This window comes from Oncorhynchus kisutch, linkage group LG25 (assembly GCF_002021735.2).
Source record: "Oncorhynchus kisutch isolate 150728-3 linkage group LG25, Okis_V2, whole genome shotgun sequence".
Classification (NCBI taxonomy): Eukaryota; Metazoa; Chordata; class Actinopteri; order Salmoniformes; family Salmonidae; genus Oncorhynchus; species Oncorhynchus kisutch.
Window position 1 is genome coordinate 19836853 of NC_034198.2, and position 25522 is coordinate 19862374.

General features: G+C 46.8%; 1 protein-coding gene across 8 annotated transcripts in view; it reads right to left on the reverse strand.

Moving 5' to 3' along the window:
* Window positions 1-2496: 2496 nt before the first annotated feature.
* The window catches only part of LOC109869894 (C-Jun-amino-terminal kinase-interacting protein 4), a 53959-nt gene continuing 30933 nt past the window's right edge, over window positions 2497-25522 (reverse strand). The window contains exons 5-31 of one of the 8 annotated variants that reach the window (XM_031804768.1): window positions 21824-21968; window positions 20140-20208; window positions 19282-19411; window positions 18928-19167; window positions 18633-18723; window positions 18249-18385; window positions 17847-17904; window positions 17471-17623; window positions 17285-17345; window positions 15720-15850; window positions 15421-15477; window positions 14325-14327; window positions 12899-13078; window positions 12578-12710; window positions 12380-12475; window positions 10655-10822; window positions 10331-10502; window positions 10004-10219; window positions 7146-7314; window positions 6935-7063; window positions 6702-6850; window positions 6456-6604; window positions 6133-6304; window positions 5789-5902; window positions 5321-5494; window positions 5106-5243; window positions 2497-4949 (exon numbers count right to left, since the gene is read on the reverse strand). In XM_031804768.1, coding sequence (XP_031660628.1) covers window positions 4837-4949; window positions 5106-5243; window positions 5321-5494; window positions 5789-5902; window positions 6133-6304; window positions 6456-6604; window positions 6702-6850; window positions 6935-7063; window positions 7146-7314; window positions 10004-10219; window positions 10331-10502; window positions 10655-10822; window positions 12380-12475; window positions 12578-12710; window positions 12899-13078; window positions 14325-14327; window positions 15421-15477; window positions 15720-15850; window positions 17285-17345; window positions 17471-17623; window positions 17847-17904; window positions 18249-18385; window positions 18633-18723; window positions 18928-19167; window positions 19282-19411; window positions 20140-20208; window positions 21824-21968 — 3547 coding nt within the window. In that variant the 3' untranslated portion in view covers window positions 2497-4836. Of the gene's footprint in view, window positions 4950-5105; window positions 5244-5320; window positions 5495-5788; window positions 5903-6132; window positions 6305-6455; window positions 6605-6701; window positions 6851-6934; window positions 7064-7145; window positions 7315-10003; window positions 10220-10330; window positions 10503-10654; window positions 10823-12379; window positions 12476-12577; window positions 12711-12898; window positions 13079-14324; window positions 14328-15420; window positions 15478-15719; window positions 15851-17284; window positions 17346-17470; window positions 17624-17846; window positions 17905-18248; window positions 18386-18632; window positions 18724-18927; window positions 19412-20139; window positions 20209-21823; window positions 21969-24732; window positions 25462-25522 lie in introns of those variants that run through there. The other 7 variants (XM_031804770.1, XM_031804765.1, XM_031804771.1 and 4 more) reach the window with 7 other exon arrangements.

Sequence of the window (25522 nt, forward strand, 5' to 3'; positions counted from 1 at the left end):
GCAGGGCTGCGTAAAAGACCTTGAAATAAGGACATGACAGCTGATATTGGACACTGACTTCAGATGTTAGCATTATCTCAAACCACTGAGTCTGTGCAGCTTTGAGTGGCTTTAGGAGCCTCTTTCACAGATATCTGAGTGTATGGAAGAGAGGGTATTCTATTTCACTAACCCAGCAGAAGCAAATGGCAGGCAAACCAAACCTGAATTTCATCTGTCTATGGCATCCATTTTCAGGTCCAAATTTAGGAGTTGGTCAGCAATTGCTGATTCTCCACTACGGCAGAGGAAGGATGTTTTGGACAATGGATTCCAATCACCTGACCTCTCCTTTCAAAATGCCCAGTGTATTCTATTCTGAAATGTCTGTGTGTGGATTCTATTTGATTGTCTACTCTAAAAATCGGTTTTGTTCTCTGCCAGACTATGTCTAAGTCTGAGTGTGTGGTGTGTCTAGGCCGAGGGCGAGCAGCCTGCATTCTGAAGCTCATTCTCCCAGACACCGTCTCTAGTAGACCCTTTGATGTGCTGTGTCAGCGCGCACACACACACACACGCAAATCCCCTTTGGTGACAGAGCTGGGGAAGGAACACTCAGACATCACAGAGGAGGAAGATAAACAGAGAGATGGAGAGAATAAGAAAGAGAGAGACTGCAGCTGTGTGTTTGGGTCCAGTGACACCTATGATCTGAAAGACCCAATGATAACTGTGACACCCAGACACAAACTGCCCTCAGCAGAGGGACAGAGCTAAGGATGAATTGATATGGGTCCTACATTATATGTGGAGTATTTTCTGTGAGTATGATAATGACAATGAGTTATACCTTGTGGTAGAAATACACCATTCAACAGATTCAGCACTCACCTCATTGCACCCATCTGGCCCTGCAATGAAACATTTGGGCAGACAACACAGACACGCATGCATGCACTGCAGCCAACGCAGGATTGTTTCAGGCACCTGAGATATTACCCTTTACATAAAATAGAGTGATCCCCACAGTGTTATTGGTTGGACTGTAGACAGAGAGGCCTGGGCAGCGGGGGATGGTGTGTGCCGAAACATTCTAGTCATTTAGCAGACACTCTTATCCAAAGCGACATTTTCATACTGGTCCCCCGTGGGAATCGAACCCAGAACCCTGGCATTGCAAGCGTCATGGGGCCAAGGCCAAGCCAACCTCCCCTAGAGACACCAGCTGGCTCATTACATAACCACTACACCCTGAGAGAGCAGGGAAGCAGGGAGAGGGAGGTGTGTATGATCTTCTGATATGAGTGGTGTAAATGTGTGGGCCAGGGGGCAGCGCAGCAGGCCAGGCACCCCCTCCATGTGTCCTGTACAAATCACCATCCATCCTCACACCCTAATATGCACTAACAGAAATGTTATGACATCCGTATTGTCTAGCAGGTAAGTGAAACAATTGTGGCTTTTGCGATAGAGGCACCTAATTTCACTCATGGCTATAGTGCCATCGCAGATTTTGTACATTATTGGGATGGAATGGAACATTATATCCATGAAAAGAACAGTTAAAAGCCAATTAGAGCAAAGGGAGAGGTGTTTCAATTGGCTTCAAGTAATGCCCCCTTCCAGATGCCACAAGACTGTGGGGCAACACTGACACCTGGTGGCAAGGAAGAAAAGTGAATGTGTTTTCTTCAGTGAAGGATGATCTCTTTTCAGGAGTTCAAATAGAGCCTGTCCGATTTTTACCTTTATTTAACTAGGCAAGTCAGTTAAGAACAAATTCTTATTTTCAACGACAATCTAGGAACAGTGCGTTAACTGCCTTGTTCAGGGGTAGAACAACAGATTTTTACCTTGTCAGCTCAGAGATTCGATCTTGCAACCGCTCTAACCACTAGGCTACCTGCCACCCCTCTATTGCAGTAGGCTAGGCTACAGGTGTGATATTATGGTATGATGCTATATGTAAAAAGTCAATAGTTAAACGCTGCATTGAAATCAAGGTGTTTCATTGATTACAGGCGCTCTGTCTGGCCTTGCAAGGTTATCATCTATCCAGTTAATGTAGACACACATACAGCAGACACACTATTTCAGGGCAACATGAGACAGAGTTGGGCTAAATGTTGGTTTCTGCCAATCCTAAAGCAATCGATAATGTGACAGAGAATTAGAGAGAAGAGAGGGCGAAATAAAGAGAGAACGAGAGAGGGTGTTTCCAGAGGTATTCCTTGACCTTCACCAGGCAGCGCTCCACAGCCATAAAATAAAACCAACCCTCTATCTCCCTGCAGTTAACCTCTGGTCAGTCATTCTCCAGGGTGCTGGCTACTGCTTAACATGGACAGCCATTGTGTTTGGTTTACACATATGTACGCGGAATGTTTTCTTCTCTTTTAAGAGGTTGATTTTAAGTGCACCTCATGTATTGGAAAGAGCCATGTCTGGTAAAGTCAAGAGCACCTAGGAATGATTTCAATAAGTTGGAAAAAGCCAAATAACGAGAGGACACAAGAGTTTCCCCCCCAAAAAAAGTCAGTTTAATTGAATGCTAAAAGAATAAGGCTGAGACGCTGTATCAGTACATAGGTGATGCATCACAACAACACAACAGTTTTGCTGGGACACACACACACGACTAACCTGGAGGTTAATGAACAGGTCACAGAGTAGGAAGAAGCTGATCTTAGGCACTGATGTTTTACACCTTTCACCTTAACCGTAATGAAGGATTTTGTAAGGATAAGCTGTTCCTAGATCACTGCCCAATGACAACTCCTACCCAGAACACGCAACCTTCCCCTGTGGATGTAGTGCATAGCTCAGTAGTTTCTCTCTCTAATTCACCCACTCATGTATTGACCATTCCAATAACAATCATTGTCAAAATAATATCTAATGTAAAAAACACAATTTCAAATTTTGCTATATAAGAACGATTCAAGTCGTTTGCTCACATATATGGTGATTTCTCATTTTGTACAAAGTTACATTCTGAACTACAAAGGCTCTTTCATAGAAATAAATACTGAAATGGCTGAACTGCAATATGAGGGGTCTTCTGGAAAGAAACACACTTTCACCCTTCAGGACAGACACCAGCTAAATCTGTTGATGCACAGACCAGAGACACGTGAAACCTTACCCCCTTTCTAGTGCACTACTTTTCAACTAGCCTGGCCAAAATAGTGTACTAGACGGGGAATCAATGTGTCATTTTAGATGCAACCAGAGTCTAAAAAGACTAAATGTACAAAAAGTTAATAAAAAAATAGGCTTCGAGTCTGAAAACGTCAGTATCATAGCAACCTATGGGGGTGCCACCCTGCCCTCTAGTGTACATAAGGTAGAAGAAAGAAGTTGTTCCTAGACGCTGATCTAAGGTCAGTGTTGAGTTGTTCCCCTTAATGTTTCATGTTGGGATTTAGAGAAGATAAACTGATCCTAGATCTGTGCCTATATGGGTAACGTCTACTCTCAGCGTACAAAAGACTCCAGAAGCGGAGACGCCGGCTATTATACACCAACATCTCTGTTCTCGGAGAGTGCTCTTAGTTTATTTGCAGAGATGACAGCTTAAAAATATCTCTATTCTATACCCCATGATCCTTTTAACAAAGACGGTCTGGCAAAATGTTATTGTATTTACAGAGAGACGGGGCTGAACATGCAGCTACAAGGCCACACATTTACTTTATTTGGTAACCGGCCATGTAACATTCTTTCACATAGGAATAAATAAATCTGTCACACTTAAAGTCCATAATGTAGTTTAACATATTTTTTCTCAACTCTCAAACATAAGGCAGCCGTTGATTTTCGTAAAGTGTCTGCAAGCTCTAGCTGGTGGGAGGGAGGGAAGGTGGGAGAGCAACGGCCCAGAAACTAAAGACGGAAGCCCTGTTCCAACACTCTTGCAATGCAACACTGCCTTCCTTCCGTGAGGTAATAAATTATTCATCTATATGTATCCATCCTATGTAAATCCTGTCAATCATTACCCCTAGAAAGAAAAGGGGCATTTCCAAAGTATTGAAACAAAGAGATTCTCTGCCCCAGCAGCTACGGACATGATTGATCAGAGACCTATTAGGTTAGCCTAAATATAAGCCCAGTCATGGAGGACAACACTGATCCCAGGTCCAGAAAACTCTTACAATTGATTAAAAACGGTCTTTCATACAATCAAGAGCCATGTTCTCACAAAATTAAATCTTTCACGCAAGAAGAGCACGCCTGTGTCATTCAGGACACAAAAGATTGGCTCACTTGCTGGATTGTCCTGTAATCCCTTCTTTCTTATTGGACGATGTGAGACATCATGGGGTTGATTTGGTTTTGCATTTCAAAACACATCATAACCAATAAACCATCATTATTCTCCTGTGAGCAGGTCTCTTATACACTATTGTCTCCTCTCCGTCTATCTGAAAGAAAGCACAGAGGGGAGGCCAAAGAAACACCCTGACCCTGCATTGATTCCACCAATCACCAAACAGTATTTGGACAGAGGGGTTGGACCCTAAGCATCCAATAGAAAACCAGGTGCAAAATATGATCTAAGAAAATTAAATCACCATTTTTTTTGTTTTCACTAATAATCATTCTAGTAGTAATACCGGTAATAATAATAATAATAATAATAGAAGCGTGACGGGCTTGTATCAGATTTAAAATACAATAAGTAAAATAAAACATTTAATTTTAAAAAACATAAAACAAAACAAAGATACAAAACCAAAATTAGAAGAAAATAAATAAACTAAAATAAACATGCAAAAGAGTGAATCTGAATGGACAGCTTGTTCCTGCTTTAAATAGGCTCCTCATCGCCGTGGCATGGTCAGAGGTTACAGTTCAGTCCTGGCTGTCCATGACCTGCCAGACGATCAGGTGACTCCTCTCAGCTTTGGCCAGGAACGGCTGCAGCTTCAGAGTGGGCTCGTCCAGTGGCTCTTCAGTCTCATCACCTACACGCGCACACACACACACACACACACACACAAAGACACACACACACACACACACATTAAGCCACTTCATCTCATACAAATATCTATGTTTTCATGCCCTGCCATATACTGACTGGACTTGTCAGTGTGATGTGATGGTCCATGCCAACTCACCCATCCTGAAGTCGATGTATCCCTCTCCTCCACTCATCACCAGAACAGACTTGCCAAACTGCTTTTGAGGGTGTTCCTCTGCCCCGTTGTCACCCCCAGCCTCTGCTGCTCCGCCTGCACCTGACGGGATCACATGACCTGGGGGAGGGGGGACCTTGATCAGTTAAAAGGCAGGACGAGGAGGAGAAGAAGAGAGGGAAGAGAAGTGAAGTTACCTGGGACAGCGGTGAAGAACTTGACTGCGTCTCGGTGACCATGGAAACAGAGCTGAGCGTGCGCCATGGAGCAGAAGGGTACGAAGGTTCCAGCCGTCACCTTGTCACTGGTCTCATCACCATACACACGGATCACTCCGCCAGGTTTACCTGGTCCTGCCATCACCTTATCGGCTAGAGAGAGACATGAATCGTTAAATAGAGAGGGTGGATAGATGGAAGGTTAGATAGATTTTTCATTAAATAGAGAATGGGAGGGGAAAGAGAAGGATGTAGAGAGAGATGTATCATTAAATAGAGATTGGGAAGGGAAAGAGAAGGATGTAGAGAGAGATGTATCATTAAATAGAGATTGGGAGGGGAGAGAGAAGGATGGAGAGAGATGCATCATTAAATAGAGATTGGGGAGAGAGTAGTGGGCATAGAGAGGGGGATGGAGAGTGGGAGAGAGACATTACTTCCCCTTACTGTCAGTGAGAGGTATAGAGATGATGACTCCATTGCCAGTGCCGACCCAAAGACGGTTACAGGACACCGTGAGAGCTGTGATCCTGACAAAGGAGAAGCCCAGCTTCCCCGTACCTGAGGGAGACCAACATGACACATTAAGAAAAGAGGAATAATGAAGTATGGGTCTGTATTTCCTGTATGTCACTTGGGCTTGCTAATGCTGTGAACCCTTGTCCCATATCAGTAAAAACTAGCTAACAATGAGGACACAAACACCACAATCAAGTTGCTTTAGAAGCATTGAACGTAGAACACAATACCAACATCAACTGCAACAGGTGTAAATGGCCTTGGTTCCTCACCCAGCATCTTGCTGACGTAGGGCTCTATGTCAACGTCCTGCAGGTGTTGGTGTGTGTGGGAATGGAACAGTCTCAGAGTAGAGTCCAGTCGGATGGACACCCAGACACCATCTCCTTCCCCCGCCAGCTGTCTCACCTGGCTCTCTTTACGGGGGTGGGCATCAAACGACTTCTACAGTGGAGGAGAGGGGGAGGGATGGAAAAGGAGAGGAGGATTACAACTATAATCTGTGGACTGAGTCTGTGTGAGTCCGTGTGTGTGTGTGGGGGGGGGGGGGCTTCTTGTGCGTGCGTGCTTGCGTCCATGAACGGGTCAGACGTACCTCTATCTTCATGGCTTTGGGCTGGACCACGTAGATCTTGTTCCTGTAGCCACACCAGACCTTGTCGTGAACCACGGTCATACAGCGGACAGAGTGGTGGGGTCTGCCCAGGTCTAGTAGGTGGTAGTTAGTCAGGTCCCACTGACCATCTGGAGAGAGGGAGAGTAAGAGCGGTGTGTAAGCACCAATGTAGGAATCCTTTAAATGGACAGTCACACAAGAAACTAAAAAACATATCAGCCTTACCCACTCCTCTGTGGAAGATAGCCAGTGTTCCATCAGCCAGAGACACCAACACTCTCCCCTTCACATGGACGATGCCCAGGACCGAGTCCTTCAGCTTTATAGAGTGGAGACACTTCCTCCACTGGGCCACTGACGAGTGCACGTACACACTGGGAACACACACACATTTGACTGATGAGATCAATATGAGATTGATAAACTGATCTGATTGATTAAATCGATCGGCGTCTCACCATCCGTTCTGTGCCCCAAGCCACATGGTGGGTAAAACACTGCTCATCTTCTGGGCTTCTTCTCTCATCAGGTCCTGTTCCTCTGGGTTAGGGTTGGAGCTAACACCATCCTTTACCAGATCAGACTCCCTGAGAACAGAAACAGGATGTTAGTGTGTGTGTGTGTGGGTGGTGTGTATGTGTGGCGTGTGTGCATCCCTGTATCCCATACCTCTGTGTGTAGTTGGCTGGCGTCTCCCCAGGACTAGTGCTCTGTACTCCCAGAGGGTCAGTGAAGACATGTTCAGTGTAGACTCCCCTCTGACTTAAGTCATGCTCCGGGCCTGCAGGACCAGCACTGGCCTCTGTAGCTTCAGTAGCCTCCTCTGCAGCCTTGGCGTCTACACAGAGAGGAGAGAAGGAGATACACCTACAGTAAGAGAAGAGTATTCAATAGATAATCACTTTTGACTTAGGGAAGGACAGGAGAAGGAAATATTATAGCTTTTTTTTGCCATAATCACTGATCTGGTCTATGAAAACACCCTTTTTGTTACACATTTAACCAGAAGCACGCAAAATGCACATTCACTATCTGCAGGCGTTAACAATCTCTCAAGCACAGGCCCACCTGCTAGTGAGTAGCTAATCTTTATATTTAAAGTCTAGCTTTACATGGATCTATTTGCTTGCTAACATGTTAGAACAGTTGATCTGTTATGAATAGACCCTCCTGTCCGTCTCCAACTGTTTGAACAACCCAGCCTGTTCACTGAGTTTAGGATGTTGAAATCAAGTGGCCTACCTGGATAAGAAGACGCTTCTTTCGCAGAATGAGAACGAGTTGCCAATTCTGTATTTAAATTAAAACACAGGCTAGACAGCTAGCATACAGTCTGGATAATATGCAGCTAGCTGTACAAGGTGCCGCACACGACAGAAACTGAGCATTCATTTTCCACAATCACTTTAATGGATACTCCCATCTTAGTAGGGTCTGCTCTGTTCTACATTTTGGGAGTTGAGACATAAAAGGGCATAGTTAAAGGTTACGTTCTCCTCTATTACAGTAAAATGTCTCAATGTGTTTCGGTGTCCATATGAGTTGACTGCTTGTTGTAGGAGGGAGATGAGCTTTCCTCGTTGTTGTGGTGAGTGGCAGGGGGAGGGGCTTGGTGTCTGAAGCGAAGGATACGAGACCAAAAAGACAAACACACAACAACATAAAAGATACGTGTGTGTGTACAGTTGAAGTCAGAAGTTTACATACACTGTAGCTAAATACATTTCAACTCAGTTTCACAATTCCTGACATTTAATCCTCGTAAACATTCCCTGTCTTAAGTCAGTTAGGATCAACACTTTATTTAAAAAATGTGAAATGTCAGAATAATAAGAGAGAGAATGATTTATTTCAGCTTTTATTTCTTTCATCACATTCCCTGTGGGTCAGAAGTTCACATACACTCAATTCGTATTTGGTAGCATTGCCTTTAAATTGTTTAACATGGGTCAAACGTTTCAGGTAGCCTTCCACAAGCTTCCCACTATAAGTTGGGTGAATTCTGGCCCATTCCTCCTGACAGAGCTGGTGTAACGGAGTCAGGTTTGTAGGCCTCCTTGCTCACACACACTTTCAGTTCTGCCCACAAATTTTCTATAGGATTGAGGTCAGGGCTTTGTGGTGGCCACTCCAATACCTTGACTTTGTCCTTAAGCCATTATGCCACAACTTTGGAAGAATGCTTGGGGTCGTTGTCCATTTGGAAGACCCATTTGCAACCAAGCTTTAACTTCCTGACTGATGTCTTGAGATGTTGCTTCAATATATCCACATAATTTTCCAACCGCCATCTATTTTGTGAAGTGCATCAGTCCCTCCTGCAGCAAAGCACCCCCACAACATGATGCTGCCACCCCCGTGCTTCACGGTTGGGATGGTGTTCTTCAGCATGCAAGCATATCCCCCTTTTTCCTCCAAACATAACGATGGTCATTAAGGCCAAGCAGTTCTATTTTTGTTTAATCTGACAGAGGACATTTTTCCAAAAAGTACGATCTTTGTCCCCATGTGCAGTTGCAAAACGTAGTCTGGCTTTTTAATGGCGGTTTTGGAGCAGTGGCTTCTTCCTTGCAGAGCGGCCTTTCAGGTTACGTCGATATAGGACTAATTTTACTGTGGATATAGATACTTTTGTACCCGTTTCCTCCAGCATCTTCACAAGGTCCTTTGCTGTTGTTCTGGGATTGATGTACACTTTTCGCACCAAAGTATGTTAATCTCTAGGAGACAGAACGCGTCTCCTTCCTGAGCGGTATGACAGCTGCGTGGTCCCATGGTGTTTATACTTGCATACTATTGTTTGTACAGATGAATGTGGTACCTTCAGGCGTTTGGAAATTGCTCTCAAGGATGAACCAGACTTGTGGAGGTCTACATTTTTTTTCTGAGGTCTTGGCTGATGTCTTTTAATTTTCCCATGATGTCAAGCAAAGAGGCCCTGAGTTTGAAGGTAGGCCTTGAAATACATCCACAGGGACATCTCTAACTGACTCAAATGATGTCAATTAGCCTATCAGAATCTTCTAAAGCCATGACACAATTTTCTGGAATTTTCCAAGCTGTTTAACGGCACAACGAACTTAGTGTATGTAAACTTCTGACCCACTGGAATTGTGATACAGTGAATTATAAGGGAAATTATCTGTCTGTAAACAATTGTTGGAAAAATTACTTAGAACATCTACTTCGTGCATGACACAACTAACTTGCCAAAACTATAGGCGGCAGCGTAGGACTAGTAACCGGAAGGCTTCAAGTTCAAACCCCCGAGCTGACAAGGTACAAATCTGTCGTTCTGCCCCCGTTCTGCCCCTGAACAGGCAGTTAACCCACTGTTCCTAGGCCGTCATTGAAAATAAGAATATGTTCTTAACCGACTTGCCTAGTTAAATATAGGTAAAAAAGAAAAAAAGTTTGTTAACAAGAAATTTGTGGAGTGGTTGAAAAACGAGTTTTAATGACTCCAACCTAAGTGTATGTAAACTTCCGACTTCAACTGTATGCCTGCGTGGGTGTACTAATCTTACCTGTGTCGGTGTCGGTGTCATTCTCTGCTCCTGCTGTCTGGGGGGTAGCCACTGCCCCCTCTGTAGAGCAGCCAACCACATTGATCCCTGCCAGCACTCCAGCTTCACCCATTGAGCAAATACTGGTTGTGCTGGCTTGCAGAGTCCCGCCCTCAGCACCCGACCCTGCGTCATGGGGCACCTCCTCCCCTGCCGGATAGTCTGTCTCTCTGGCACCTGACACACACATAAACATGTATAAACAAACATGGTATGATTAGCTACAATAAAAACAAAAACATTTAACCTTGTCTTCAGTTTACATCACACAAACGAACACACGCAGACCTGGCACACTGGCGATGCAGAGGACATGGGAGTTGCAGACAAAGAAATTCTCCAGGACATTCCCAGGCTGGTTGGCATCGATGACAATGACCTTAGTGGTGGCCTGAGTACTGGTACAGATCCACACAAGAGAGGACAGCTCCTCCTGGTGGAGCAGCTCCTTCTCCTGCTCCTACACACACACAACGGAAAAGAGTGTATGAGTGTGTGTGTGTGTGTTTACTGTACGCACACACGTGTGTCTTATGAGCCTGTCTGTCTGTTGTATGAGTGCAAGCATGTGTGTGCTGTATGACCATGTGACTGTGTGTGATGTATATGTACCTTTAGGTCCTGGTCCAGTTTGTCCAGACTGCTCTGTGATCCTGTCTTCCTGAGAGGACTCTCAGGACCAGGGCTGGTCAGGTCACTGTAGAACACACTGGCACCTACTATAGACCCGCCGTCACGGGTCTTACCCCCCGACAGGTTCACACCTGCAGCACACCACAACTACAGGAGATAAATACACACAGTTAGCAATACACAACAATACAGTATAGTGTATTGAGAAAGTAGTCAGACCCCTTGACTTTTTCCACATTTTGTTTACGTGACAACCTTATTCTAAAATGGATTAAATGTTTTTTTCCCCTCAATCTACACACAATACCCCATAATGACAAAGCAAAAACAGGTTTAGAAATGTTGGCTAATTTATAAAAAATGTAATAAATGAAATATCAAAATGTACATGTGTATTCAGACCCGCTACTCAGTACTTTGTTGAAGCACCTTCAGCAGCAATTACAGCCTTGAACCTTCTTGGGTGTGACGCTACAAGCTTGGCACACCTGTATTTGGGGAGTTTCTCCCATTATTTTCTGCAGATCCTCTTAAGCCATGTCAGGTTGGATGGGGAACATCGCTGCACAGCTATTTTCAGGTCTCTCCAGAGATGTTCGATCTGGTTCAAGTCCGGGCTCTGGCTGGGCCACTCAAGGACATTGAGACTTGTCCCAAAGCCACTCCTGCATTGTCTTGGCTGTGTGCTTAGGGTCGTTGTCCTTTTGGAAGGTGAACCTTTGCCCCAGTCTGAGGTGCTGAGTGCTCTGGAGCAGGTTTTCATCAAGGATCTCTCTGTACTTTTCTCCATTCATCTTTCCCTCGATCCTGACTAGTTTCCCCATTCATTGCCACTGAAAAACATCCCCACAGCATGATGCTGCCACCACCATGCTTCACTGTAGGGATGGTGCCAGGTTTCCTCCAGACGTGAGGCTTGCCATTCAGGCAAAAGTGTTAAAGCTTGGTTTCATCAGACCAGAGAATCTTGTTTCTCATGGTCAGAGTCCTTTAGGTGCCTTTCGGCAAACTCCAAGTGGGCTGTTGTGCATTTTACTGAGGAGTGGCTGTCTGGCCACTCTACCATAAAGGCCTGATTGGTGGAGTGCTGCATAATTGTTGTTCTTCTGGAAGGTCTCCCATCTCCACAGAGGAACTCTGGAGCTCTGTCAGAGTGACCATCGGGTTCTTGGTCACCTCCCTAACCAAGGCCTTTCTCCCGCCGATTGCTCAGTTTGGCCGGGCGGCCAGCTCTAGGAAGAGTCTTGATGGTTCCAAACTTCTTCCATTTAAGAATGATGGAGGCCACTGTGTTCTTGGGGAACTTCAAAGCTGCCGAAATGTTTTGGTACCCTTCCCCAGATCTGTGCCTCGGCACAATCCTGTCTAGGAGCTCTACGGACAATTCCTTCGACCTCATGGCTTGGCTTTTGCTCTGACATGCACTGCCAACTGTGGGACCTTATATAGACAGGTGTGTGCCTTTCCAAATAATGTCCAATCAATTGAATTTACCACAGGTGGACTCTAATGAAGTTGTAGAAACATCTCAAGGATGATCAATGGAAACAGGATGCACCTGAGCTCAATTTTGAGTCTCATAGCAAAGGGTCTGAATATTTATGTAAATAAGGTATCTGTTTTAAATACGTCAAGGGGTCTGAATACTTTCTGAATGTACTGTATGGAGAGAAATACAAGGTAAGGAAAGGTACACACACACACCTTCATGGTAGCATCTTTCTCATCCAGTGGTCGGAGGTAGACAGGTACAGGTAGATTCTTCATCTTGTTCTCTAACGTCTGACCACCATTGGCCACCTGTAATATAACACAGTGGTCAGCATACCTGGAGTCACTGAACCTAACTTAATATGCAGCCCTCGTCTAGTATAAAGTAATGCACTAAGACACTTGTCCTACCTTGAATTTCTGGGGCAGGCTCCACCCGTAGGCCTGTACCCTGCCGTCGTCCTCCTTGTGAACGTGGGCTTTCACCTGTCTGTACTGGGCTCTCTTCTGCTCCCTGCGAGACACCATGTTGCCTGACTCAGACCTGAATTGGGGGAGAAAAAAAACATCTAATCTATTCTGGACATACTGTCCAGCGTAGATGGGTAAATGAATTGAAGAATGGATGGTGGCATGGAGGTGGGGCCAAACGATGATTGAATCCTTGATGTGTGAAAGACTGGTTGGATCATGAGTGAAATGGACAGATGGGTAGACGTCTCCAACACTCACTCCTCATTGAGGAAGTCGAAAGCCTTGCTCTTGTCGCTGGGTAGCTGTTGCAGAGCTGCGCTCCTCTTCTTCACAGAGGGCTGGACCTGGGAGGAGGGGGCGTTGTACTTCACATTCACTGGCGCAGCCTCCGCAGGCTTCTTAGCCGCTCCTCCACTCGAACTGAACAACCGACTGAAACTGGAGGACGGAGGGAGGGATGGAGGGATGGAGGGAGAAGGAAGGAGGTGGAAAGAAAGAACACACATACACATATAGAGGGGCAGACAAAGCAGCAGCAGCAGGGTTTAAGGGATAAATAATCAAATTAAGGTTTGATTACACCCCCCCCAATCACACCTTCAGTACCCATCTCAGTACCCAAATCACAGCAAAAATCAGAACCATACAGAGCTTGGCAAACTTTCAAAAAAAGGTCAGAACAATGTTTGTTGTTCCAGTGCCATGATGCAAAGAGACCTTTCTCAATCAGATTGGTTAGACTACACCGACCAAAAGCAGCGAGCGAGTCTCCACTGTGATTTTACAGGGGATGGGAGAGCAGGGGATGCATTGGTTAGTACTGTAACACGAACCAGGCAGTTAGCAATTCAACACAGAACACAACACAGTTACAAACTATTGCTGCTTATTCCAGCTCTAGAGACGATGCTTGTTTAGTAACAGAGTGAGATGAAAAGACTAGGTCCATAAATATCAGGATTTTTTCAGTTGAAGATCAAATAGCTACAGATCATCAGGTCAAAAGGTATAGATGACTGTATGACCCTCTCCATGTAGCAGAAAGTAGCCTCAAGACTAAACTCAGTGTATCAGTTTAGAAAAATGTCCAACCACATATGCCATTCTGATTACAGTATCTGACTCTAGAATACAACTATCCATTCCACTAGTTATACCCTCTTTCTCCACGCCCATCACCCATCCCAACCACTCCCAACACACCTCCTGCATACAGATAGGACAACAACAACATCAGGCAGGATACAACAGAGAGAGGGACCAAAGGAGCAGAGGGCAACAGGAGAGACAAGGGATTTCTTCATAAATAAACATGCATTCAATACACGCAACCCCTCTCCAACAGCTTAATGCTATATCCCCTGCCCCAAATAAAAATTCTGCATTAGTCAGATGCATTACACACCATAACCATTCCTGCTGAAACCCAACAGGGGAGCCTAGATCAGGAAATGGCAATTTACAAGACATTTCAGTAAAATATATGTAATATGTGTACTACGCTGAAGCACACCGATACGCGCACACGCTCACACACACTTCTGTCTTCCATTTGTAGGTGAATCGTTTTTGAAACGTTTTTGAAAGCCATTCCCTGATCAGGCAGACACTCCCTGGTTTGTTGATTTGTTTGTTAAGAACCAAAATCAAAAATGACCCATTAGCCTGTCAAAGGTTTACCTACACACTAGAGATCAAAACATGAAAGAAAGAAGAGAAAAGGGAAAATCAGATTAAATGATCATCAACAATCTGACAGTGGTTTTAGCTATAAGTGTGGTATGACAGCTCCTAGATGTGGAGTGTAAAGAGAAAAGGAGAGCACGCAAAAAAGGAAAGATGTGTGGTAAAGGGGAAGGATTGCATTGAAGGAGTGAAGAAAAGGAGAGACGGTGGGAAGGGAGAGACAGTGGGAAGGGAGAGACGGTGGGAAGGGAGAGACGGTGGGAAGGGAGAGACGGTGGGAGAGGAGAGACGGTAGGAAGGGAGAGACGGTGGGAAGGGAGAGACGGTGGGAAGGGAGAGACGGTGGGAAGGGAGAGACGGTGGGAAGGGAGAGACGGTGGGAAGGGAGAGACGGTGGGAAAGGAGAGACGGTGGGAAGGGAGAGACGGTAGGAGAGGAGAGACGGTAGGAAGGGAGAGACGGTAGGAAGGGAGAGACGGTGGGAAGGGAGAGACGGTGGGAAGGGAGAGACGGTGGGAAGGGAGAGACGGTAGGATGGGAGAGACGGTAGGAAAGGAGTGACGGTAGAAGAGTAGAGACGGTGGGAGAGGAGAGACGGTGGGAAAGGAGAGACGGTGGGAAAGGAGAGACGGTGGGAAAGGAGAGACGGTGGGAAAGGAGAGACGGTGGGAAGGAGAGACGGTGGGAAAGGAGAGACGGTGGGAAAGGAGAGACGGTGGGAAAGGAGAGACGGTGGGAAAGGAGAGACGGTGGGAAAGGAGAGACGGTGGGAAAGGAGAGACGGTGGGAAAGGAGAGACGGTGGGAAAGGAGAGACGGTGGGAAAGGAGAGACGGTGGGAAAGGAGAGACGGTAGGAAGGGAGAGACGGTAGGAAAGGAGAGACGGTAGGAAGGGAGAGACGGTAGGAAAGTAGAGACGGAAGGAAGGGAGAGACGGTAGGAAGGGAGAGACGGTAGGAAAGGAGTGACGGTAGAAGAGGAGAGACGGTAGGAAGGGAGAGACGGTAGGAAGGGAGAGACGGTAGGAAGGGAGAGACGGTAGGAAGGGAGAGACGGTAGGAAAGGAGAGACGGTGGGAAAGGAGTGAAGCTTACAACTGCCAGATGCTGGATTTCTTCTTGTCTGCGGTGGCTGGATTCTCTCTCGATGCTCTGAAGGAAAGATTACAACACATTTAATGACTTATCACTATTCAGCTGAGACAAAAAACGATCTTGTTACTCAACTAGCTAGAATCGCCCAGGAGAGAAAACACAAAAACACAAATTAGAAGGGATGCATGTTTATCAGTAAGCACATTGTTTGGTTGGAATACAAAAATTCTTCAATATGAATAATTTTCTTTTGGACTAGCTCAGCTTGTCACATGATTCCTCTCCCTCCTCCTCCCTACCGTATCATCTCTGTCCATCGTACAGCTTCCTGTAGCTCCATCAGTCTCTCCTTGTACTGGTTCCTCTCCATCAGGACTCTGGCCATCTCTACCCTGGTGAACCTCTTCCTCTGGGCCGTGGGAACATCTGCCTGCAAGAAGTGGTATCAGCAACCTCAGACACACACACACCTCAGCAAACACACACCTACATACAGTTGAAGTCGGAAGTTTACATACACCAACTCAGTTTCACAATTCCTGACATTTAATCCTAGTAGAAATAACCCGCTTTAGGTCAGTTAGTATGACCACTTTATTTTAAGAATCGGAAATGTCAGAATAATAGTAGAGAAAATGAATTATTTCAGCTTTATTTCTTTCATCACATTCCCAGTAGGTCAGAAGTTTGCATACACTCAATAAGTATTTGCTAGCATTGCCTTTAAATTGTTTAACTTGGGTCAAACATTTTGGGTAGCCTTCCACAAGCTTCCCACAATAAGTTGTGTGAATTGTGGCCCATTTCTCCTGACAGAGCTGGTGTAACTGAGTCAGGTTTGTAGGCCTCCTTGCTCACACACACACTTTTTCAGTTCTGCCCACACATTTTCTATGGGATTGAAGTCAGGGGTTTGTGATGGCCACTCCAATACCTTGACTTTGTTGTCCTTAAGCCATTATGCCACAACTTTGGAAGTATGCTTGGGGTCATTGTCCATTTGGAAGACCCATTTGCGTCCAAGCTTTAACTTTGACTGATGTCTTGAGATGTTGCTTCAATATATCCACATCATTTTCCTACCTCATGATGCCATCTATTTTGTGAAGTGCACCAGTCCCTCCTGCAGCAAAGCACCCCCACAACATGATGCTTCCACCCCCGTGCTTCACGGTTGGGATGGTGTTCTTCGGCTTGCAAGCCTCCCCCTTTTTCCTCCAAACATAACGATGGTCATTATGGCCAAACTGTTCTATTTTTGTTTCATCAGACCAGAGGACATTCCTCCAAAAAGTACGATCTTTGTCCCCATGTGCAGTTTCAAACTGTAGTCTGGCTTTTTATGGTGGTTTTGGAGCAGTGGCTTCTTCCTTGCTGAGCGGCCTTTCAGGTTATGTCAATATAGGACTAATTTTTACTGTGGATATAGATACTTTTGTACCTGTTTCCTCCAGCATCTTCACAAGGTCCTTTGCTGTTTTTCTGGGATTGATTTGCACTTTTTGCACCAAAGTACGTTCATCTCTAGGAGACAGAATGCGTCTCCTTCCTGAGCGGTATGACGGCTGCATGGTCCCATGGTGTTTATAATTGCGTACTATTGTTTGTGCAGATTAATGTGGTACCTTCAGGCGTTTGGAAATTGCTCCCAAGGATGAACCAGACTTGTGGAGGTCTACAAAAACATTTTCTGAGGTCTTGGCTGATTTCTTTTTATTTTCCCATGATGTCAAGCAAAGAGGCACTGAGTTTGAAAGGTAATTTGTGGAGTGGTTGAAAAACGAGTTTATTGCTACAACCTAAGTGTATGTAAACTTCCGACTTCAACTGTATATCTCAGCAAACACATACACACAGAACTCACATCTTCCTCATTGTTCTCGCTCTTAGTCTTTGTTTTGGCCTCCTCCGCCTCAGCCCGAACCCTACGAGAGAAACACACACACACACACTAGAGATGAACACACACTGGAGATGCCTGGGGACCCTCTATTCATCTAAACAGGGAAAGAAAACAGGCAGAGAAAGGTAGGGTAGAATGGAGACTGACTTCTTGAGTTCTTCCTCCAGTTCCTTGCTCTTCTCCTCCAGTCTGGTCTTGGCCTGAGTCACAGCCTCCAGCTCTCCCTGCAGCACCTCCTTCTCACACGACAGCTCATCCACACGCGCCATCAGGTCATTCTTCACCATGTTCAATGCATTTCTGACGAGACGGAGGACAAAGATTGGACGGCATGATCATTAGGCCCTACACATACTTCCTCTGGGACCTGGGTGAACTCTAATGGAAGCTAAATCCCTCCGTGAACAACAGGTGGCAGTAGTGTGCTGTCTACTGCACAACATGGAACATTGTTGCGCTTGGTAAATTCATGTTTCGTTGATTTCGGGAGCATGGACGCAGGTGATTTGAAAACACAACTTACTTGGTCTCCAGCAGCTGAGTGTTCTCGTGGATGAGATGCTCCACTTCACGGCCCATACCTTAGGAGGAGAAAAGAGGGATGAAAAGGGAAAGAAGAAATGGAAATTCCTCCTGTCTAAAATGGAATGATAAACCGCATGATACACACACTCCTTCAGTCTTACCCGGGAAGTTAAGGTGTGAGACCCATGCTGGCAATGTGAGGTGGAAAACAAAACAGATTATCTTGAGGATCACCTAACAGCACATGACTCTACGGGGACTCCAACAGGTCTATACGCAGCCTAAAGAACACTGAACCTACAACCTCACCAAGAGGGATATCCCACTGTATATTTTAGACATCATTTGGGGGTTTGGGAGCTAAAAGGGGAGAACTAGAGGGAGGGTGGGAGCGTCTTACCCAGCAGGTCAGCCCCCTCGTCCATGTCTGCTATATCTATTTCCATGTCAGGTCCTGCAGAGGACAGCTCCGCAAACAGAGACTCAGTATTCCTGTCGAACGCCATGTTTTCTATTCCTACTCCTTTAGTAGGAGTACTGGAGAGGGATGTGAGGAGGGAGAAAGCGATGGGGGGAGATGGATGGAGGGAGGAAGAGAGGTCATCTGAGAACACAGCTACAATAGATTCCATCATAAAATACCATTTGTATAGATTTGTTTTATATATCCGGCTCAAAAGGACCAAGCTGGAAGGGATTTTCTGTACAGTTTGACACATAAATGGAGATTGAGTGTTCAGGATAGAGATGCAGAGATAGAAATACTACTTCCAGTTGACCCTACCTGGCGTCTCTGTAGCCGCTAAGGTCCATGTCCAGTTCAGGAGTGGACTCTATGATGGCCTGCACCTCCAACGACTCACTGTTATCATCAGCTGCGTGTGGAGAGGAAAGAGAATAACATGTTAGATTACTGTTCTTGTGGGACATACGGCATGTTTGACATGGTGAATACATTAGTGAGGCCAATGTGATGCCAAACACATTTTTGGTAGGTTTTACAATACAACAAATCCAAGTCCCCAACATAGCCAATCCCCATGTTATCACAGCTTATACCCTGGAGCTGCAGTACTAACCTGTGCGAGGTCCTGACCCTCCTCTCAGTTCTAAGTTCTGTCTTTCTGGACCCTCCTGACCCTCTGGTACTGTGGTGTTCTTACTGCTGATGTTCTCTGGCTTCCTGTTGCTTCTGTCCAGGTTCCTGTTCAGACCCTTGCCCACTTTCTCAAACTCTTCCTGGAGTGGCGTGCTCACCGATACCATGGCAACGTCAGACTCGGAAGTAGACATGGGACTGGCCGAAATAGACCCGCCCCCTTGAGAAGACAGTGGAATGACCAAATTAGGGCCACCGTTTTGCGTGGACAATGGGGTAAGTGACTTTGAGTCCCCTCCTTGAGATGACATGGGGGTGCCTGATTTAGAGCCACCTTGTTGTGAGGACATTTTGGAACCTCCTTGAGCGGGAGCCCCAAATGAAGTCCCCGACTTGGAGCCCCCTTTAGGAGACATGGGCATGTTGGACTTGGAGCCTCCACGGTTCGCATTAGACATCTCATCCTACAGAAGAGAAAGAAGAGGAAGAGGAATATAAATGAGATCCTGACAGATGGTCAAGGACACAAGGGCCATATTTCCTACAGTCTTCACTTCTTTCCCTCAAAAAGGAATAAGGATGTTTGAAAAAAGGTTAGCCAATCCAACACAACCATTAATACCCAGTCAAAATCATCCCTGAATACTCAAACATTCACAAGGCAATGGTATAAAGTACACAAAACAAAATCAACAAAAACAAAGTCCCCCCCAAACGCAGTAAATGAAACATCTTCCGCTGAAACAAAAGGCAAAGTGAAAACCACCTCAATTCACAACAAAGTTGTTAGAGCACACAACAAATCAGTTTTAGTCAATTCTACAGCTAAGGCTAGTTGATTAGGTTGAAGTAGAGAGAACGCTCTATGCATTAGTAATCCTAGCAAGCCGACTAACCCTGAAAGTCTGGGTTGCATCTGAAATGGAACCCTACTCCCTATATAGTGCACTACTTTAGGTCAGAGCCCCACAGGGCTGAAAGTAATGCACTTACATAGGGAATAGGGATCATTTAAGATTCAGCCCCACAGTCACACCATTGACGTCCAGGTGAGTAAGCAGTGTGGATGGCATACAGCTGGCAGTGGACTGTGTTCTAATGGAGGCACAAAGGCTAGATGAAGCTTTTATGGAGACTACATGGTCAACAACACAGCAACTACAGGCTATAACAACAACGCGGTAGTTTGGACCTGGTTCTGTTCAGCCTGCTGATTGGCCGAAAGCCTCTGCCCTCTGCTCTGGAAGTCTGGTGCCCCCAACTGGTTTAGAGAAAAATTACAGTGAAGGTTTTAGAGCAGTGATCACAACTGGAAAGGGGGAGGGGGGGGGGGAGCAGGAGATTTATGTTGAAAAAGATTATTGCAAATCATGAATTAAGTATAAAGACAGTGGATCAAGTGAAAGGGCCGGTGGAGTCCGACATGTTGGACTGAAGGTGACAAACGGGTTAGATGTTCTGATGAGCAGCCACTTCCAGAGGTTGTGTACCCAGGCTTTCTACTGCAGTCAACCATTCAACTGATTGCATTACATACTTTATATGGCTTTTAAGAATAGCCTCGGAAAAGACCATTGGCAAAACACTGGCTGACATCCACTACACCAGAGTTTCTCATGTTCTGTCCTTCACTCCCCACCTCTCTTTTCCCTTCTACTTTTTCCTCTACCCTTGGGTGGACTCCCCCCACTTTCCCCTCGCTGGCATCATCCTCTCTGCCGTTGCCATAGTATCACCTGTCAGCCTATCAGAGCCTAGCTTCTCTTCTGTCCATCAGACTGATAAAGCTGACGCTTTTCCATGACAAAAAACCCTAAGCTCTGCTGACACTGTGTGTCTGTATACAAACCTGAGATAGAGGGAGATATAATTGGCGGGGCTGAGAGAGAAAGAGAGAGAGAGAGAGAAAGTGGGAGGGGGGACTGTAACCGAAAACTAGAAATCTTTGGGAAATGTCGAGTCAGAGGCTGTAACAAAGGGGCCCCTGTGAGTCTGAACTGTGGCAGTGTGTGTGGCAGTGTGTGTGTTTAAAAGTCAGCTTAAGAGATCCACCGTGAAAGTGAGAAAGGGATGGTTTAGTGGGATAAGGGACAGAGAAAGAAAAGAGGTTTGATAGAGAGGAGGATTAAGTAAAAAGATGATTTAGTAGCAGCCAGTGCTGAGCTGAAACATCGGCAGTTGAGTTTCATCTACTGGTCTCGTATCTTATGTCAAATGTTGTCTTGTAACTTCTGACATGAAGCCCCCTTCCTGGTATCTGAATCATTTCTATCTGGCCACGTGGAGTAAAATATCAGAACAAATGAATACTTAATCAGCCGATCACTCATTAATATTCATGACGGAACCTTGCTCGCGGCAACCATGGTGAGGTTCTCGTGTGGCCCCAGCAGAAAGCCTCCCTTTGGTCTACTCAGACACTCTGTCCTTTTCCTCTCTTCTCTCCTCTGTTCCCCTCCTCCTGGCCCCGAATGGTACCACTTCCATGGGCCCGCAGACTTACACACAGCCCCCCTGCCCTCCCTCGATGCCTTCTTAGGCATTCCGGCCACACTGATCCAAGTTTACCTCTCAATCGTGCTTTGGTACACACTGTATCAAACCTTTTCAATAAGCCTTCCCATCCTCTGGCAGAGTGAACGGTTGAACGTGTCTGTTTCCACACAAATGATCTACTCTGGGCCAAATTACACATCTTATGTCACCCTTCAGATTCCTGGGAAAAGCTAAGAGGAGACATGGGGGGGTGGGGTCCAGATTCAAACCACCGAGTTCACTTTGTACTTACACAGTGAATTCCTGAAAAGTATGTCCAAAGAATAGAATAACTTCTGCATCAGTTTAAAGTGACTGGCAGGTGAGGAGTATATTGATACCTTGAGGCTGGTGTTGGAGCGAGGGTGGCTCAGGTCCTTACATCTCCAGGCTTCAGACGGTGTTTCAACAGCTTCCCTCTGCGAGTCACTGGTCAAATCATATCCTGGTAATGGGAATAACCCCATTGAGATGGGACGCTCCTTCCTGGATTCAGAGAGATAAGAGGAGGGTGAGGTGAAATCCACTGAGAAAGGTGTGACAGTGTTGGATAGTGTAAGAGTGTGAGGTGTGCCCTGTAATAAAGGATTTCATAATGGAGTCACTGAACTGATTTATAGGCCTTACAGAGGCTGGTCAGTGTGTTGTGATTAAAAACGCAAGTCAATACTCCTGCTGCAGGCATGAAAGCTAGCGAACATCATGAAGAAAAACAAGACATTAATCATTTGAGACTTTGCAAGGAGGCACTACAGCGGTTTCTATTGGGTGCTTTAGTACGAGGGGTGACATCACTCTGATACATCGGTCTCTCAGTAACCTCTGCGTCTCTATAACAGGCCAGTGACTGAAGAGCTGTTAGAGTCCCACTGTGGTGGTTCTTCTTTTCCACACATTGCGTCCTTTCTCTAGCTCCCCTCTAATGACAAAACGAATCCTTCATGCACAGCGTACACACTCACCTGCTAGCTTCCACACTTCCATGCTCTCTCTCAGCACCCACAGTTCTCTGATGACCCAATACATCACACACTTTCAAGGATTTTCATTGTCACATGTTCCATAGACCCTATAGATCTCTGAAGTGAACAAATATTCTCTTGCTTTAAGCATCAAACATTATCAGCCTCTGAACATCAATGGAAGTGGAGCACAATATCAACCCACCCACATCAATGAGGAGCTATCAAAAAGGTACAGTAGGCAGAAACAAAGGCTTCCATGTTGAAAAGAGCAGGCTGTATGGAATGGTAGCAGTCCAGAGACAATACACACCACTACAGGCTGATTCCTAAAGAGAGAGAATCAGAGAGTTTCCCATGCCAATAAAGCCCCTTAAATTGAACTGAGAGAAGGAGAGAATACATTTTTTGTTTATTTCACTTTTGTTTATTATCTACTTCACTTGCTTTGGCAATGTTAACATATGTGTCCCATGCCAATAAAGCCCCTTGAATTGAAATTGAGGGACAGACAGAGCGAGCGAGGGACAGACAGCGAGCGAGCAACAGACAGCGAGCAAGAGACAGAGGGCGCGAGAGAATGCGGGACAGAGAGGGACAGAGAGCGCGAGACAGAGACCACGAGACAGAGCGCGGGACAGAGCGCGAGAGCACGGGACAGCGAGCGCGGGACAGCGAGCGCGGGACAGAGAGCGAGCGCCAGAGAGCGCGGGACAGAGAGCGAGCGCCAGAGAGCGCGGGACAGAGAGCGAGCGCCAGAGAGCGCGGGACAGAGAGCGAGCGCCAGAGAGCGCGGGACAGAGAGCGAGCGCCAGAGAGCGCGGGACAGAGAGCGAGCGCCAGAGAGCGCGGGACAGAGAGCGAGCGCCAGAGAGCGCGGGACAGAGAGCGAGCGCCAGAGAGCGCGGGACAGAGAGCGCCAGAGAGCGCGGGACAGAGAGCGAGAGAGAGCGCGGGACAGAGAGCGAGAGAGAGCGCGGGACAGAGAGCGAGAGAGAGCGCGGGACAGAGAGCGAGAGAGAGCGCGGGACAGAGAGCGAGAGAGAGCGCGGGACAGAGAGCGAGAGAGAGCGCGGGACAGAGAGCGAGCGCGGGACAGAGAGCGAGCGAGAGCGCGGGACAGAGAGCGAGAGAGAGCGCGGGACAGAGAGCGAGAGAGAGCGCGGGACAGAGAGCGAGAGAGAGCGCGGGACAGAGAGCGAGAGAGAGCGCGGGACAGAGAGCGAGAGAGAGCGCGGGACAGAGAGCGAGAGAGAGCGCGGGACAGAGAGCGAGAGAGAGCGCGGGACAGAGAGCGAGAGAGAGAGAGCACGGGACAGAGAGCGAGAGAGAGAGAGCGCGGGACACAGAGCGAGAGAGAGCGCGGGACACAGAGCGAGAGAGAGCGCGGGACACAGAGCGAGAGAGAGCGCGGGACACAGAGCGAGAGAGAGCGCGGGACACAGAGCGAGAGAGAGCGCGGGACACAGAGCGAGAGAGAGCGCGGGACACAGAGCGAGAGAGAGCGCGGGACAGAGAGCAAGACAGAGAGCGACAGCGAGCGAAAGACCGAGGGAGCGAGCGACAGACAGACCAAGCGAGCGAGTGAGAGCAACAGAGCGAGGGAGAGAGAGCGAGAGCACAGACTGCACAAGAGGGACAGAGACTTAGGGCAACAAAGTTCACCATCAATGCCTGCCATTTTGACATAAATTGGATGGTAAACAAAATGTTCCAACTCTCAAAGAAATATCCAAAATAACCAAAAATAAAAAGCTTTGACAGGTTCCTCCGGTATAGGACATGTTTCCCCTCAATAGGAACAACTGCAATAAATAAAGGAGAAATGAAAGCAAGTAAAATGTCATGTTATCATGGATATGAGTATTGCTGTGATTTACTGGCTGAGAAGTCGCTTTCTCCTGACCTACTTTCAGCCTGCAGAAACATACTGCCTGGCTGTTTGTCTCCAACACAGCAACAGCATGGTAACCATATGTTAAAAGCAAGGCAACTGGGCTTTACCCCACGGCAAGTAAACAAGCAAGGGGAAGAAGGATGAGACGGAGTCAATCGGAGGGGTAAGCAACCATATAAAATAACAAGTGATTGAAGCAGAGATTGGAAAGAGTGAAGGAGGAAATGAGAGATGTAGGAGAAGAGAGAGAGAAAAGACTGGAGAAGAGGACATGTAGAAGAGAGAAAGGAGGTAAACAAACACACCCATCCCTTTCACAGAGAGTTACCTGCAGGAGTGGGGGTGACTTACAGTAGGCTGTGTTTCATTCTCACACACACACACACACTACCTGCTGGGTCGTGGCAGGGTGGGCAGGGCAGGGAGGCCAGTGGAGACAGAGTAGTGCACCAGCAGCAGGACAGACAGAGAGACCAGCACGGCAGAGTTAATAACAACGGCCCCCCCAACGAAGCCAAAGACAAACAGCAGCATACACCTCGGGCTCATGACCCCCCCCTGAACATGGCCCAGCGCCTCTCACTCCCGGGACCAGGGGAAGGGGGCGACCGCCAGGGGGCTAAAACACACGCCTCTGGTGCTTTTACAAACTGTCCCTTGGATGACGACGCAAACTAGAGTATACTCCTTCTCCCTCTGTCGAAGTACTCCTCACATACACACAAAGTACTCCTCACATACACACTCTGTTGCCGTGTGTTGAAGAGAAGAATGCTCAGGTACAGGAGATCTGGAACTCGGGCTGGAGAGTAGAGTGTGTGGCGTGGTGTGTGTTCAGACCAGCGGGCCAACGAGCGACGGCCACAGAAACAACAGCAGCAGTAATCCCATGAGCAGCAGCAGCGGAGGCAGAGAGAGACAGAGCAGCAAGCTGCTACTGTAGAGTGATGCCGGCTTCAGTTCAACACTGCTGTGACATCATCGAGAGAGAGAGAGAGAGAGGGTGGACACTCCTCGCCTCACTTTTCTTGATGTATTGTATCCTCTTTCTGGCAGACGATGCTCTTTCTTTCCTAAACTGCGACACTGATGTCAATGAGCAGTCTAGAATTGTCACCGTCACTCTCACCCTCCCTTTCTCTCCCCTCCCCCTCTCGGATGCTGAGGCAGCATCAGAGCTG